The sequence below is a fragment of the Lissotriton helveticus genome, chromosome 9, assembly GCF_964261635.1.
Source record: "Lissotriton helveticus chromosome 9, aLisHel1.1, whole genome shotgun sequence".
NCBI lineage: Eukaryota > Metazoa > Chordata > Amphibia > Caudata > Salamandridae > Lissotriton > Lissotriton helveticus.
In genome coordinates, this window is record NC_136070.1 from 1,172,575,983 (window position 1) to 1,172,593,859 (window position 17,877).

The 17,877-nt window shown below is 44.7% G+C and overlaps 1 protein-coding gene across 1 annotated transcript in view; it reads left to right on the forward strand.

Annotated features, from left to right (window-relative positions):
* The window catches only part of LOC144783390 (inter-alpha-trypsin inhibitor heavy chain H3-like), a 584,371-nt gene that overhangs the window by 60,678 nt on the left and 505,816 nt on the right, over nucleotides 1-17,877 (forward strand). Inside the window, exon 8 of the mRNA XM_078662386.1 lies at nucleotides 4,189-4,305. Coding sequence (XP_078518512.1) covers nucleotides 4,189-4,305 — 117 coding nt within the window. The remainder of the gene's footprint in view (nucleotides 1-4,188; nucleotides 4,306-17,877) is intronic.

Consider the following 17,877-nt stretch of genomic DNA (forward strand, 5'->3'; position numbering starts at 1 on the left):
TGGTTTATTGATAATCAAAATTGAATGTGATATATGGTCTTTTGATTGGTCCATATGAAGGAGCGAAAAGTGTTTTTATTCTACCGATAATGAAATGTGAATATTGGAATAGTATATATGTTGCCATATTTCAGTTTTTTAAAATTGTGAATAAATAACAAGATAAATTGTATTTCCTGCATTTTGTTGATTGAAGATCACTGTTTGGTGACTGAATTGTATCAACTTAAGTAGTATGAAACAAATCCTGTGAAGGCATTCTTTGTTTTTGTAACTGATAATACCCAGCCTTGACGGGAATATTGGGTGGCTCTGTCTTGTTTGAGATCCAATGCCATTAATCATGGACTGTGAACAGCTACCACAAAATGGTAAAGATCAAAGTGGCAAATTACGAGTCTGGCGATTGTAAGACCTCCGGACTCGCGGAGGTCCGTCCACTGCAACACAACTTCAAAAGTAATGCAGAGAAGAACCACCCGAAGCGCCAGGGAAAAGTAGTTCCCTGGTGGTGACGGAGATGCACCACAATGTAAGATGCTCAGTCGGACTGGTGCAGTCCCTCTGAGCATATTACAAGTTCCGCCAACCCCGCCAATTTATGGCAGGAGCCCGGCCATTAAAAGGCAGGTGGTGGGGGTTCAAAGAGGTCCGTACAGGACTCCCATGCCCCCCTATCCATAGGTATACATTCAGGGAGGCACAAAATGTGCCCCCTGTCTGTATATCCCCAAAGTTCCAGCACAACATGGACGTCACCATCCATGCCGTGCTGGAACTTTTTGGCTGTTCCTATAGCGGTGCCTGTTTTCCAGGCACCTCCATGGGAAAGGCAAAGGACTGTCCGTCTTACACAAGTTCAACTCCAAATAAGGTAGATGGTGCTTCCGCGGATTTGGCACAGCTGTGCCAGCGGAGAACCGGTGCAACTACACCAAAGTAGTGAGATGATTAAAGGGCAGTTTTACTTACATTCCACACAATGCAGGGTAGCAAGCAACGCTGATGTGCTCCATTGTGTGGAAGGGATATGTTGTATTTCTGCTGCCTTCTATCACTGGTGCAATGTGTGCTGCCTAGCGCCAACACAGGCACCCTTGCACCATGATGTAAGGGTGTCCGTGTTAGAGGATGGGTTATTTTTATGCAGGAAGGAATATCTTCTTGCACAAAAACATAATTAGAGGCATATTTCTCTTTCCAAGTGTGCTTCATAATGCATCATGCATAGAATGAGGAAGTAATAAGGAAAAATTAGGATATTCCTCCTTGTTATGCCTCTTCAGGGAGGTGTAGCGTTATGTTACATTCCTAGGTGTATTAGCTTTAGTAAATCTGTGAACGCATCATATCCACCCATGGAATGCCTTCTCAATACAAGGTAAAGCAAGGCTGCGCTGTGTGCTGCCTTGCATTACTTTGTTTACTAAACCATGTAAAGCCAGGCAAAATGGGTTTGCATGGCTTAGTAAATGCCAAAAAGAATTTTGGTTTGGGGCAGCGCCATAAAAAATACATAACCCACTGCAAAACCTTTGTAAATATACCCCTAAACTTCCACAAAGTGCATTATAATAGCTCTGTTAGGAACCTGGAGTTTTTCTGATGATGTACTATAAGTACTACATGCAGTTGAATGTTCATTTGTAGCCAGCTAGACAGGGTTTTGAGAACAAAAGTTTGCATTTCCTGCTTGCTTATAAGCCCTTCACAAATGAGCACTCATTTCATCTGTTTATATGTCGTATCTTCTAACCAATGCCCTTTGCAAAGGTTTGATATCATTTACAGATAATGCAACAGAGAGTGAAGGGACCTTTTCCCTTCAAGGTTGAGTAGAACACTTCAGTTCTGGTTTCTGGTTTCCACTTTACCATCCTGGTGCATTGTGATACCCATACTTCCTTCTTCTTTTTGCTAAACCATGCCCAATTAATGTCCTGTTGATTGTGCTCTGTTCCACATATGGGTTACTGACTCCCATAGATATATAGACACCTTCGGACTTGCTCCCTTGACTAGTTGCACTCACAACTCCACTCCTGGTTTTCCTCATTGTGCCTACTGACTTTCATAGTCTTTTTTTTTTAATCAAGGTTACTATGCAACTTTCCCTTTATTGGTGGTTCTACTGTTTTATGACTTACAGCTACTCACCCCCAGCACCTGTGATCCTCCCCTGAACTTCAAGCTATTTCTACCCTGTGAGCCCTGTGAGCCCTGTGTGTGGTGGTTTGCAACTGACTCTGCTGTTAGGGCTCCGCTTACTCACTCTGTGCTGCTCCTTTGGTTTCAGGCTTGCTACTTAATGCTGTGAGCCAGATGTATATACATTGGATTTCCTAACAGTGATCCTAATGTATGCACTAACTTATAGCGAATTCAACAGTATTTACCAAACCAACCTATTCATAATAGGTTGGCTCACAAAATACTGAATGAAAGTGTGTTGCAAGTGGACCTATCTCATGAATGTTAATGTGGTAAGCCAAAAATTGCAATCTACTATGATTCCCAGGGATGGTGGCCTACTGGGCTCAGTATACCAACATGTCTGTGACTGCTTTCAAATAAAGCAAACTTTTTTTAAATGCAATGTGTTATCCTTGGAAGAAAGCAGGATATGTATTGAAAATAGTTATCTATTTTTAAGAGTAGGTAGAGGTCCCACGGACTACTGCTTAGTTCTAAAACATTTTTCTGACTCTTCATAAAGGGAAGGGTGTTCCCTGGGGATCCCTTCCAAATTGCGAATGAGTTACCATCACCTTTGAAGTAGCAAATAAAATATTAATGTTTTGCGTCCGTATTTTGTTTGCATAACATTAATCCATACCATACAAAATCACGATTTGGAAGGGACGTCCTAAATTTGTCTCTTCTAAATAGCAGTTCCTTATGATTTCACAAAGCATTCAGCCATTCTGTAACATGTTACCGAATGGCTTAATAGGTTCAGTACATTTGAAAACTGCATTTTCTTGTCACAAACTCAGCGATTTACCAAATCACAGGCTTTGCAATAAAAACATTGAGCAGTACATCTAACCGTATGTGCCTTAGTTATCCCTATTACTTGTTTGCCATTTTCTATTTTGCTTCTTTGGCATATCTGTTTCTGTTCTTTGCTGTTATAGCCCTTTTTTTCCCTGTTGTATGCAAACGTTTCTAGTGCGGTCTGTATTCTTCCATCCAGCCCTTGTTTGTAAGCAGAATTCTTAGGCAATCATTACGAGTTTGTCGGCTAGAGTGAGGTATTTAACAGATGCAATACATCTCATTACTCCAGGGTGAGGTGTTTACCCCACATATTGCAAATACCTCCTATTCCAAGTTCCTAAAAGGAAATTGAAACATAACATGCAGAATCATTTTTTTAACATGGCAAATTCTGCATGTTTTGCCATTTTCCCAGGCCTTTCTCCCAAAAACCTTCAGCAGACTTGACCTTTCGGAATTTATCAGGGAAAAACTGTGAGGGTGTGATAATTATCACTCATCTCGTAACTTCAATTCCTGTGCAAACGTGTTTGCACATGGATCAGAATTTAGCCCACATCTCATAATGAGGGCCTAAGTTTCTATTTCTGTGTCATTAGTTTAAGTTCTCACCTTGAGTGTGTGTGGAATCCTTTGTCCTTTATTTGAGTGTTCCTTGATCTACATACATATAGTCTAGTCCGATTCCTGTTCTTTTAATTCATTGCTGCATTCCCTGAGCCTCGTTCCTTTATTTAGTGTTTCTTACTCTATACCTTTTATTGTCTCTTGTGTTCGTGTTGCGATCTTGATAATTGTTACAAAGAGAACTAGTGAGATTCTGAGGCTTTGTGTCACTTGCACAGAGGCTTACCCAGCTCTTCCATAAGACCAGCTGGGTGCCTTGCAAGAATCTGAGAGACCCTCACAGAAAGGTCTCTTTCCACACAGTGTACGAACGCAATCTCATCCGGGTCAATGACTGGTTGGTATACCATCATAATGAATGACTCACTTCCCTCTTTACTAAAGAATGTTTTGTTGACATCAACTCCTAAATTCTCATTTGCTGCTTTTCAGATTTATATTATTACTTATTAAACAAAAGTTACCTCATAAAAACTCAGGTATTTGTTGATTCCTCATAAATATGTTTTGTATCCTGCACTAAAATGTAGTAATTTTGTTTCTCTTTATAATTTCTTTTAGATTGTAAATGGATATTTTGTTCATTTTTTTGCACCTGCCAATCTTCCAACTGTGCCAAAGAATGTTGTCTTTGTCATAGACAAAAGTGGATCCATGTATGGTCGAAAGATGGATCAGGTAACTAGCACATCTCTAAAGTAAAAATGATTATATCAGCAAATACACAAGAATATACCGGGGTTCAAATGAATGGTTCCAGACTGTATTTCCACTTGACTTAATGGGGAATTATTCAGGATGAGGAATATACTGAAGGACCTGGAACAGGCAGGTTTTCTCTATGTCAGTGGAGAATAACAGTGATATTTACTACCTGTATTGAGTGAATAGGGCATCTGAGGATTATGAAGCTGTGACCTCATGGGGTGGGGCCTTGTCTGAGCCCCCTTTGTGCTGGAGGGGAGAGCCTCTGCAGACAACCCCTTCTCCTTTCCCAGTCTTTGTTTTTATTGGTGAAGATACACACCCGGTAAAACGAGGTCCAGTCTTTCCAGGCCTTGCAATTTATAGAGCACTAGTACAGGACGTTCGGCATTGCCCAAGGAATATGGCTCCGGGTAACTTGTATGGGTCCTAAAATTACTTAAATGTTAAACATTAAACCTTTGAAAATGCAATTGGTCTTTTTTCATTGTTGTGCTGGTTCTGAGTAAATGCCTTGTTTTTAAGCTGCATTGGCCCATCCTTATGTGTATCCTGAAGTATTCTGTGTTCCGTTCCCTCCCTAGAATTACCATTACCTCGTGTTCTGGTAATTCTGTGTGAGAAAATAGAAATTCCTTTGGGTAACTTGTGTTCCAGAGTAGAATCTATTTTCATACATCACATATCCCTATATACTCTATCTCACTATCCACACATACTAAGATTGGACCATATATAATAGGGAAAACAACTTGAATACTTCATATAAAAAAAATCACATATATTTATTGTTTATATAAACAATAAATATAGGTGATATATATATATATATATATATATATATATATATATATATATATATATATATATATATATATATATATATATGAAAATAGATTCTACTCTGCAACACAACTTACCCAAAGGGATTTCTCTTATCTCAACGCTACTACTTTCGGTAAAGCCAAAACACAGTGTAATTATGTCTCACAGCTACTTGAGGTTAATCTTGCTTTTTTTTCTCGGGCCATATAATCTTTATGACTGCTTATTTTAGAACAGTGAATAATCATCTTGAGTAAGGTTCCAGACTTCAGCTTGCTCTTGATTTGTCTAAAAAATAGGGTAACATTTTATTCATAAGGTTCAAAAATACCTGTTTTAATTTGACCCCCACTTAGTTATACAAACCTAAAATTTTATTTGATCATATCAGAAAGGGTAATATAGTTGGTGGAGATCCAACGGCAAAGCATCATCTGAGTGGTGAGAATGGACATCCCTTTCTTGTGCCTCAGCTATATCAATTTCCTTGACTCTGAAAACATTCAGAATTGGACACACCCATGCCCTGCTGCATAAACCTGGAATTCTGCCTGATGGACTGGGTGGGGATCTTCCTTCTATTACGGAGGGCTCATAATACATCCCAGATCAACAGGTGATAAGCCTCCTCTTCTAAAAACAGAATTTGGCCACCAGCTGGTTTGTCTGAAATATAGGAAAAGGCTTCAATAAGAAACTGTGTCTGGGGTACCCATTGGTTGCCTACCAGGATCCCAGCTCACCAGGATCCCGACCACTTGGTCCAGTTGAGCAGCAAGAATTTTCATAAATATCTTATAATCTGACCTTAGAAGCTTGGTGAGTCGATGTCAGCTACATTGTTTCAGGTTTTTTATATGAGTTTTACCAGGCAAAGTTGCCTGTGGTTAAAGGTTTTGCAGTAGTACTTTGTGCTCCAAATATAATTACACAGAATAAATAAGTTTGAGGAATTGGCCTCTCTATGAAGACTTTATATAGTTCAATCCCAAAGCCATCAGGACTGCATCCGTGGCTATTTGATCAGAATTAATGTAAGGAACTTCTAGATGTTGCAGAAAGTTCCCTATGCTGAATATTGTGGAGCCGAACATTTCTATATATAGCGTGGAAATGTAATAATGATTTTTTTTTTTTTTTTTTATTATCCGTTATTTTTATTCCTGCGATTGCTTTTATATTTTTTTAGCTGCCAAGCTCAGAATCTTTTGGCCTGATGTTGGAATTTTCCATTTAAAAAGTGGTTGCAAGTTGTGCACTAACTTTTAATGAATGGAAAGGAATTTTGTGTACCTATCTACTAATTGGACAGTTCACAAAATTCTGAATCGTAGTAGGATGCAATTCTACCTACCTCTGTAATATGCATGAGACAGATTGCAAATTGCAATCTAGTACGGTTGGTTCTAGTCACATGCATGGTGGCTTGCTGGGATAAGAAGGCCACTATGTTTGTAATTGGTTTAAAAAAAGGCAATTTTTTAAAAATGCAATCACTGTACCTAAATGGAAAATGTTATGTGTTTAAAAGAAAAATGAAAAAGAAAAATTGTTTTAGGAGTAGGCTGTCTCCCATGGATCAACATTCTCAAAGGGGAAGGGATCTTCTAGGTACTCCACCCACTTTACAAAGTGCTTACTATAAAATTTGAGTTGGGGGTTAAATATTAGTCTTCTACAACTGAATTTCAGTCATTATTGTGTTATGAAATGTTATATCGGTTTATAGAGTCCACTAATCATGCACAAGGGTATCCAAGCATTTGAGCGAGTGTGTAGGTGTGTGGTTCCTGTAGAATTTTTTGAAGAACCAAGTCTTCAGCTGCTTGCACGATTCAAGTTGTGAGAAGGAGTCTCTGATGTGTTGTGGAGGTTGTTCCATGTTTTGGGTGCGATGTAAGAGAACAAATGGCTACCTGTTCTGCTTCTGTGTATTCAAGGGTTGTGTGCGAGTGAGAGCAAGGGTGGACATAGCTGTCTTGATGGGTTATTTCTGTGCAAGCAGCTGTTGAGGTACGCGGGTCGTGGGTTGTGTAGGGCTTCGTCAGGGAACTGGGACCCAAACCGACTGGGAACCAAAACCCGCCCTGGCAAAGTGCTCGGCCGGCCCCCCTCCCCACTCGGGGGGGGGGGGTTGGAGGTGCCGCCGAGCGCTTTGCTAGGGCCGGTTTTCGGCCGATTTTGATGCAGGGCCGATTTTGCAGCTATGCTGCAAAAACGGCTCTGTAACAAAATCGGCCCCCAGGGGCTCAAAACCGGCCCCCACCCTTGCGGCGCACCGGCGGATTGCCCGGTGCCCGCTAAGGCCAGTCCGGGCCTGGGCTTCGTACATCTGCATGAGGAGTTTGAATTGGCAGTGTTTCTGAATGGGAAGCCAGTGGAAGCTCCCTGAAGTTAGATTAGGTGTCAATACAGTGAGGAAGGTTGAGTATGACTTTTACTGCAGTGTTCTAGGTGGTCTAAAGTCAGTTCAGGAGATTCTTGGAAATTTCTGCCTACACTCCATTGCTACAGTCAAGTCGGCTTGTGATGAGTACTAGCGTGATGGTTTCGTGTGAGGTCTTATGTGAGCCACTTGAAGATTTCCCATAGCTTTCGCAGGTAATTAAAGCAAAGCAAAGCTCATTGCGTTGACTTGTCCTGTCATGTTCAACTTGTCATCCTGGATAATCCCCAGATTTCTGGTGTGGTTGGTGGGTGTTGGTGTGGGTCCTAGTTCAGTCTGCCATCTGGGGGTGTCCCATTGGAAGTGCTTGTTTCCAATGGCTAACACTTCAGTCCTGTTGTAGTTCAGTTCCAAGCAGTTGGTTCTCATATATTCAACAACCAGGGTCCTGCGTATGGTGAAACTTTTTCTGGTGGTGGGTGTTTTGTCTGTTATGTAGATGATGAGTTGAGTGTTATCTGCGTAGCAGATGATGCTGATGCCTTAGGACCTGATGATATTGGTGAGTGGTGTCATGTGGACACTGAATAGGGTGGGCTGAGGGATGAACCCTGGGGACTCTACCTACAGGGTTAATGGCCTCAGATGTGAAGGAAGGCAGTCTGACTCTTTGGGTTCTCTCTGTAAGGAAAAGGAGAAGAGAAAAGGAGCAGATCCAGCTGGTCCTTGGATACTGGGGAAGCTGGGATTCTTATCTAAATTTTCTTAACAAATTCTAGAATCCCAGGTCAGGTCGACTGAACCTTTTTCCCTGTCTGAAAAGCATGGAGGGAAGATCTTTGTTATCATAACATTAAACAACGTTACAATCCAAATTCAACCTGAGCTCAAAGCACCTCTGACTACGAGGTGGAAATCTTAAAGATTTATTACATAGCCAAAAATAATTGGATGTACAAACATCTCAGCAAAAGATTCAGGAAATATACCGGAACTAATACATACATGATCCTACGCAGGGGGCTCAGATGACTCAAGATGAAAAGCAAAATCAATTCAAGGATCATTAGACAAAGAATGACAATCCCAACTTAAGTCTGAGACTGCATTTACAAAAAGGAAAACAAATTTTGGTTAGACTGTCCCTACACTGACTCTAAGGTGACATCCCTACTTAGCATTGTACCCAGGCAAGAATAAAGGTGTCAGCAGTGATGACTTCCTAAGAAGTACATTCACTTTTTCTTAAGTAGCCTCTGCTACCGAGCTCGTTCTAAGACGCTCTTTCCTACACCTTTCCCTGCCTTAAGTTCACAATCTCCCTACATCTTGCCTTTCCTAAAGCCCACTCTCTGTCTCAAGTCTGCTCTCCACATTCTTTGCCTGAATTGCTGAGACTCTTTCCTCTTGAGGCGAAAAGCCGGAAGGGAAGAGCACGTTTGTTTTTTAAAGTGTGTTTGGCTGATTGTCGAATTAGGACAGGAAGCCTTTTTAAAATTGTACATTTTGAGTACCTGTGCATGACTTCATTCCCGGTGCCCAAAGACCTCTGCTGGTCCCCCGCAGCCGAATCACGGGCTGACACGGGCCGATATCGAACGAACACACGCCATCTTGGGGGTGGTTGAAGGGGAGCGTTCCAGCTGCCTGGCCCCTCCCTCCCGCTGATGAGCAGATAAAAATTCACCACCGTAAGTGCGCAGCACTGAATTTCTGAGACTCTTTCCTCTTGAGGCGAAAAGCCGGGAGGGAAGAGCACGTTTGTTTTTTAAAGTGTGTTTGGCTGAGTGTCGAATTAGGACAGGAAGCCTTTTTAAAATTGTACATTTTGATTACCTGTGCACAACTTAAGTTCCCGGTGCCCACAGACCTCTGCTGGTCCCCCGCAGCCGAATCACGGGCTGACACGGGGCCGATATCGAACGAACACACGCCATCTTGGGGGTGGTTGAAGGGGAGCGTTTCAGCTGCCTGGCCCCTCCCTCCCGCTGATGAGCAGATAAAAATTCACCACCGTAAGCTCGCAGCACTGAATTGCTGAGACTTTCCTCTTGAGGCGAAAAGCCGGAAGGGAAGAGCACGTTTGTTTTTTAAAGTGTGTTTGGCTGATTGTCGAATTAGGACAGGAAGCCTTTTTAAAATTGTACATTTTGATTACCTGTGCACAACTTAATTCCCGGTGCCCACAGACCTCTGCTGGTCCCCCGCAGCCGAATCACGGGCTGACATGGGGCCGATATCGAACGAACACACGCCATCTTGGGGGTGGTTGAAGGGGAGCGTTCCAGCTGCCTGACCCCTCCCTCCCTCCTACACTTACATCGGAGGCGCAGCGGACGGGCGCAGCGGGCGCGCTGGAAGCACGAAAAGGCGCACCAAAGGCGAGCCCATCTGTGCCCGTCTGTGCCCGTCTGTGCCCGTCCGTGACCGAACGGGACCAGGGGCAGGGACCCCTGGGGGTATTAAGTTTCGAAAGAACTACAGCTCTCTTGAACTTAGAAACATTTGTCCTCCGACTGACAGCATTTGCCGGCACAGTATTATTATTTAGAATGGAGACAAAAAGTGTGCACACTGCCCTTTCATGGTCAACAGACATCTGGGGTCTCGACACAAGGGTAAAATATTAAACCTTGCCCTGCTAAACTGCCGGTCCCTGGGGAAACATAAGCTGGAAATACACGAATACCTGACGGACTATCAGGTGGACGCCCTTTTCCTCACGGAAACGTGGCTAAACTCCGCGTCAGCACCAGATGTTCTGGCGGCTCTCCAACCGGGATATGACATCAAGAGAGTCGACAGGAAGAAGGGTAAGGGGGGGGTTTGTGATGAATCATAAACAAGAACTTGTATGCACCTTAGAAGAGAGGGACATTGGAAAGAGCGAGACGGGCTTCTTTTCCCTAGCAGTGCCCCTTGGATACTGTCCTAAGGGATTTTTAATATACCGCCCACCGGGACCAGGAGCGAGTTTTCCCACGCAACTGATGGACACTCTCATGCTCTCTGCCCTTACTCATGAAAGACTCCTCCTCCTAGGGGATTTAAACGACCATTTTGATGACCCCTTGAATACTGATTACAACAATGGGTGGTGATGGACAGAGTCTCTGAATTAAGCAGAATACTCTCACCCAGTCAAGAGATCAGGGCTAGATCCAACACCGTTTTTTATCTCATTGCACCATCCCAGTTTCAGAACCTGGCTGTATGCAAATTAGTCTGTCCCTGGCCCAGTGCATCATGGGAACAGGGCAGACCAGACTACAAAAGCCAATTCTTACACTGGGAAGGAAACAAGCTTCCGGGGACCGGTTTCTGGCATTTCAGCCGTCTTCGGCCCGGCTTGCTTGAATCCTGATGGTGCAATGAGCAAGGGACTCACATCTGAGTATACCCTTCCACGCTTAGGGTGGACAAAATTAATTACAACAATGGGTGGTGATGGACAGAGTCTCTGAATTAAGCAGAATACTCTCACCCAGTCAAGAGATCAGGGCTAGATCCAACACCGTTTTTTATCTCATTGCACCATCCCAGTTTCAGAACCTGGCTGTATGCAAATTAGTCTGTCCCTGGCCCAGTGCATCATGGGAACAGGGCAGACCAGACTACAAAAGCCAATTCTTACACTGGGAAGGAAACAAGCTTCCGGGGACCGGTTTCTGGCATTTCAGCCGTCTTCAGCCCGGCTTGCTTGAATCCTGATGGTGCAATGAGCAAGGGACTCACATCTGAGTATACCCTTCCACGCTTAGGGTTGACAAAATTAATTACAACAATGGGTGGTGATGGACAGAGTCTCTGAATTAAGCAGAATACTCTCACCCAGTCAAGAGATCAGGGCTAGATCCAACACCGTTTTTTATCTCATTGCACCATCCCAGTTTCAGAACCTGGCTGTATGCAAATTAGTCTGTCCCTGGCCCAGTGCATCATGGGAACAGGGCAGACCAGACTACAAAAGCCAATTCTTACACTGGGAAGGAAACAAGCTTCCGGGGACCGGTTTCTGGCATTTCAGCCGTCTTCGGCCCGGCTTGCTTGAATCCTGATGGTGCAATGAGCAAGGGACTCACATCTGAGTATACCCTTCCACGCTTAGGGTGGACAAAATTAATTACAACAATGGGTGGTGATGGACAGAGTCTCTGAATTAAGCAGAATACTCTCACCCAGTCAAGAGATCAGGGCTAGATCCAACACCGTTTTTTATCTCATTGCACCATCCCAGTTTCAGAACCTGGCTGTATGCAAATTAGTCTGTCCCTGGCCCAGTGCATCATGGGAACAGGGCAGACCAGACTACAAAAGCCAATTCTTACACTGGGAAGGAAACAAGCTTCCGGGGACCGGTTTCTGGCATTTCAGCCGTCTTCGGCCCGGCTTGCTTGAATCCTGATGGTGCAATGAGCAAGGGACTCACATCTGAGTATACCCTTCCACGCTTAGGGTGGACAAAATTAATTACAACAATGGGTGGTGATGGACAGAGTCTCTGAATTAAGCAGAATACTCTCACCCAGTCAAGAGATCAGGGCTAGATCCAACACCGTTTTTTATCTCATTGCACCATCCCAGTTTCAGACCCTGGCTGTATGCAAATTAGTCTGTCCCTGGCCCAGTGCATCATGGGAACAGGGCAGACCAGACTACAAAAGCCAATTCTTACACTGGGAAGGAAACAAGCTTCCGGGGACCGGTTTCTGGCATTTCAGCCTCGTCGGCCCGGCTTGCTTGAATCCTGATGGAGCAGTGAGCAAGGGACTCATGTCTGAGTATACCCTGCCACACCTATAGTGGCCAAAAACGATTCAGAAAAGGGGGTGGTGATGAACAGAGCTGGGATGGGGCAGTGAGCTAAATAACGGTGATGGATCAAGCCCTGATCTTTGGACTGGGTAAGAGTGGTCTGCTTAATTCAGACACTCTGTTCATCACCACCCCCTTTTCTGAACCCTTGAATACTGAAGCGCAGGAAATCAGACAGGAGCTAGCAGGCATACAGATGCTGCTAACATCAGAAATGCCTACTCACTGCCAGGGTCATCTTTTGGACCCCATCTACGCTAATTGGGACACTTTGACTGTAGCACCCCCAACTCCTATCATTTGGTCTGACCATTTTCTAGGCTCATTTTGGGTAGCGGTCCCAGACAGTGGACTTCAGAATGGGACAACCATCTCTAATAAACGCAGGAAATGGGCTAAGTTCTGCCCAGAGGAATTTAACAAATTAATAGAATACGAAGGCCCTCTTGAGGACGAGGAAATTGAATCCGCCTGCGAAACACTAAACCTACGGATACAAAAGGCACTAGATCATACAGCGCCATGGACCCAGAATGCGCCAGTTAGAAAATCCAAATCTGCCCCCTGGTTCGATACTGAATTACGAGGACAAAAAGCCACATGTAAAAACCTAGAGAGGAAATGGCGGAGGTTCTATTCGGAGACAGATAGACCCGAATATAAGAAAGGCTTAAAAGAATATCATGCCCTGATCCGAAGAACGAAAAAACATACTATTGCACCAGAATTAAGAATGCGAACAATTCCAGGAAGGAACTGTTCCTAGTATATAGGGAACTGTCTGACCTCACCCCACTGGCAGCCCCGGTAGCTGGATCAGTGAGAGCTTGTAATCAAATAGCAGAGTTCTTTGCCAGTAAAGTGGATAAAATCTATGCTGCATTTCCTGAGGCAGCTAGAGTAGGGGATGGGAGCGGGGAAACTCCCCTAATTGCACAGAATAGCAACTGCCTCTCGGAATTCCTAGTGCACTCACAGGAAGCAACATGCCAGATAGCAGGTAGCATTAAATCAGGATCACCGAATGACCCAGCCCCCCCAAAAAAACTCTATGGCAGCTTAACCACTCTGGAGCCATATATTAGTCACTTACTCGCTCTCTCATTTGCATCAGGACAAGTACCTGCTGCATGGAAGAAAGCAATAGTTCTCCCTTTGAGGAAAAAGCCGAACATTAGCCCTGCTAACCTGGAAAACTTGCGACCTATCTCCCTTCTCCCCTATTTTGCCAAAATCGCGGAGAAAGCTGTTAATAAACAGCTCTCTGCATTCGCGGAGACCAACGGGCTGCTCCACCCCTCTCGGTCGGGATTCCGGGCTCTACACTCTACGGAGTCGGCCCTACTGGCCTCAACGGAAACCCTACGGAGATATGCGGATGAAGGCCAGACAGCGGCACTGATCCTATTAGACCTCAGTGCCGCTTTCGACACTGTAGCACATCACATAATGCTACAGTGTCTTAAAAAGGGAGGAGTGAGAGGCAAGGCATGGGAGTGGTTGGAATCATTCCTTACTGGCCGCAGTTTCCAGGTTGCAAAAGGACAGCTCAGGTCTAATGAAATAAAACTCAAGCAGGGAGTCCCACAAGGCTCCAGTCTCAGCCCCACTTTATTTAATCTGTATGTGGCTTCGGTTGGAGCGATCACAGACAAATTTGGGGTTGAGACAGTAGCGTACGCCGACGACACACAATTATTGTGTCGCTGACGCAACCAGAAGAGCAGCTAATTTCAAGAGCTGCATGCAGGAACTGGCCAAGTGGATGGCGGAAAACTGCCTCCGTCTTAACGGAAACAAGACGGAGGTACTGATCATGGGCAAATCTCCTTCAGTGTGGACCTCAGCGTGGTGGCCGGACAAGCTGGGTGAACTGCCCACTCCCAGCAATCTAGTGAAAAATCTAGGAGTTTGGCTGGATAAAAATTTATCCTTCGACCACCAGACCAAACGAGTGGCAGGCACCTGTTTTCGCACACTACGGGTCCTTAGAAAACACTAGACCTTATGCCCACGCCGGTGCGCCAGACCCTAGTCCATGCGTTGATAACATCTAGGCTGGACTACGGAAACGTACTATACCTAGGAGCCAGCGAAAAATGCGTCTCTCGACTGTAACGCATACAAAACGCGGCGGCCCGCTTGATTCTTCAACTACCCAGAATGGCATCATCACAAAAAGCCCTGAGAACACTCCACTGGCTCCCTATTAGGGAACGGGTGAAGTTTAAAGCCCTCTGTATGGGACACAGGATCCTTCAGGGGAAAGGCCCTAGGTACCTGCATAACTATCTCAAGCGGTATGAGCCAACACGCCAACTAAGATCCTGTGGCGTGGGGCTGGTACAGGTCCCGAAGGTGAAAAGAGCAAGAATGGGGGAATATCCTTCAGAGCCTCGACTGCTAGGCTATGGAACAAGCTGCCAGAAAAGCTGCGCTTGGAAAACTCGGAGCTCACATTCCGCAAAGAACTTAAAACAATCCTGTTCCCCAAACTTTAGTGCTCTAAATAGGCCCTTGCTCTACAACCAGCATCAAAGGCACAATGGGAAACAACAGCAGCTACTAGCGCGGGGACACACCTGCTGGTGTAACCTAGCGCTTTTTAAAATCTATAATAATAATAATAATAGAACCCACTTGATTACATTTTCTACAATATGCAAACTCTCATTTATGATTAAGGCACTATTTTGTCTATGATTAATAAACACTCCACTTCATATTGCACTAATCCCCGGCCCAACATTACATTTCTAAACTACCTTAGTAAAAGTCCTCTAAATATGTGGGTGCTGAATACGAGTGATTATGGTGCACCGCTACAATTTCAAAGTGGTATGGCGCTCTCTCAATACCACAATCGTGGAGTCTTCTTATTAGTGTGTTGTGGGAGTCTGTGTCAAAAGTGGTGAAGAGGTTGGGCAGGATAAAGGAGTCTGTTTCTCCTGGGTCAAGGATTGTCCTGATATTGTTGGTTTCTGTGATGAGTGCTGATTCTATGCTCTGATTCTTTCTGAAATCTGATTGAAAGATGGTTAGTAGGAGGTGGGGCTCGAGGTTGCTTCTGAGTTGTTTGTTGATGGCATTTTTGAGAATTTTGTCTGGGTAGGTAATCAGTGAAATACGTCTGAGGTTGGTCAATTGGCTGGGGTCAGCTGGAGGTTTCTTGAGGCGGGCATTCACTGCTACATGATTCTAAGCTTCTGGGAAGGTGGGGGAGGAAATGGAGGTGTTCATGATGTGGGTGGGAGCTGTGCTGATTGCTGATGTGACAAGGTGACAGATCAAGGGTCTCCAACCTTTTCCGTAGTGAGAGCTACTTCTAATCAGCGAAAAATATTGTGAGCTACTGAAGGCTAAGCAACTCACGCATTGTTACCAGATGCCCCCACTCCTAGGTTAATTGACTTTATGCCAAATATCCATAGAGTCAGATACTATGATTTGGACAAAATACTTTGACTAGGAGCACTATGACTGGGGTGCCATGTGAGTAAGTGAGAGTGTGGTTCATTGGGATGTATGAACATGTGTGCATATGACTGATAGACTGTATCATATGTACTTGTGACACAGGGCATACCTTTCACATATTTGTCAATGGTACATGTATAACCCAAATGGGAGAAGCATAAAGTGCAGAAATATGTTCTGCAAAAATGTTAAGGGTATGGAACATTTTTCTGCACTTTAAATTTCACCCATTCAAAATAATGACTGTATTTTTCACTTATAAATATGGCACTGTGTTGAGAAAGCTAAACTGAAGGGTTAACTTCGTATATGATTTCTATAAAACTCATCATTTAAATATTCTCTTATTTTAAAGTGTTACATTTACAAACATCAAGCATCTTGCTTCCAGTTCCTGGCAGACTTGGTATTATATTTATAACAGAAAAATACATTTGTTTAAATTTTAAGTGAAAAACCATGCTTCATTAAACATTTAGAGATAATTGGCTTAATTGAAAGTGGAAAAAGACATTGAGACTTAGGGACCCATTGGGATGGTGGGCGGATCACCCCAGCTGGGCATGTGGTAGCCACATTTCAGCCATTTTTCTGCTTTTTGACTGTTGCCCGGTGGAGCTACCTTGATAGCTATAGTGGAGATGGACTGTGGACCCACTCCACGGCCGTCACCTACCCAGCTAGTCATTGATCAGACTTCCTTTCGTCTCTCCTGCCATTATCTCCCTCCTTCCCTCTACACCCCTCCCCCTTACCCACTATTTTTCCTTCCTCTATGCTCATTTAATGTTTTTGTATAACTGATGTAACCTGTATGTGTAATAATGTGAAACCTAATGTAAAGCGCTCTGATACCCACGGGTCTAGCCAGCGCTACATAAAACTCATTAAATAAATAAAATAAATAAAAAAATCCATGCCTGATTGACCCTCCGCCATATTAGATTGGCTTGGGGGTCCATGGCGGACGGAAAGACCATCCGCCGCTTTTTCGCCGGTCGACTCGTCGACCGGGCAGAAAAGGTGCTTAATATGATGGCGGTATCTGCAAGACACCGCCATCCATATTATGATGTAGGCGGAGATTAGCCTTTCCATGGTGGCGTTGCCGCCATGGAAAGGCATGTGGTCTTTTATGTTGTGGCCCGTTATGGGCCCCCGGGGTGTTTGGGGAATGGGGGTGCACTTGGGGGGTACCCATCGTACCCCCTACGTTTGCAAGCCACAACATGCATTTTTCACATTGTGGCAGGTGCTGCTTACAGACCCGCCCGCCGCAATGTAAAAAATGCGGGATGAGACCGCCATGCTGGGGCTCACATCCATTTTGGCATGGCAGGACTGCCGCACCTATGGCAGGCGGTCCCTTTTGCCATTGCGGTGGCGGGCGGGCTTTGTCAATCAATCAATCAATTAATCAATCAATCAATCTATCATTTGTAAAGCGCACTACATACCCGCAAGGGTCTCAAGGCGCTGGGTGGGGGGGGTCGCTACTGATTAAATAGCCAGGTCTTGAGTATCCTCCTGAAGGTCAGCAGGTCTTGGGTCTGTCGTAGGCTCAGTGGGAGGGTGTTCCATGTCTTGGTGGTGAGGTGGGAGCTCCCACCAGTGGTTGTTCTTTGGATGCGCGGGACGTTGGCGAGTGAGAGGTCGGCGGAGCGGAGCTGGCAGTTGGGGATGTAGAAGGAGAGCGTCTGTTGAGGTAGGCTGGGCCAGTCTTGTGGAGTGCTTTGGTGCGTGGGTGAGGAGCTTGAAGGATATCCTCTTGTTGACGGGGAGCCATTGCAGGTTTCTCAGGTGGGGGTGATGTAGCCGTCGCGTGGTATGTCGAGGACCAGTCGTGGACAGCCTTCATTCCTTCGTGGAAGTTGGCTTTGGCGGTGATGGGGTCCTTGGTGAGGGAGTGGATCAGCTGAGTTGGCGTAGGAGATTATGTTGAGGTCGTGCTGTCGGGCTACGTGTGCGAGCGGGCAATGTAAATGTTGAACAGCGTCAGGCTGACGGAGGATCCCTGGGGTACGCCGCAGATGATCTCGGAG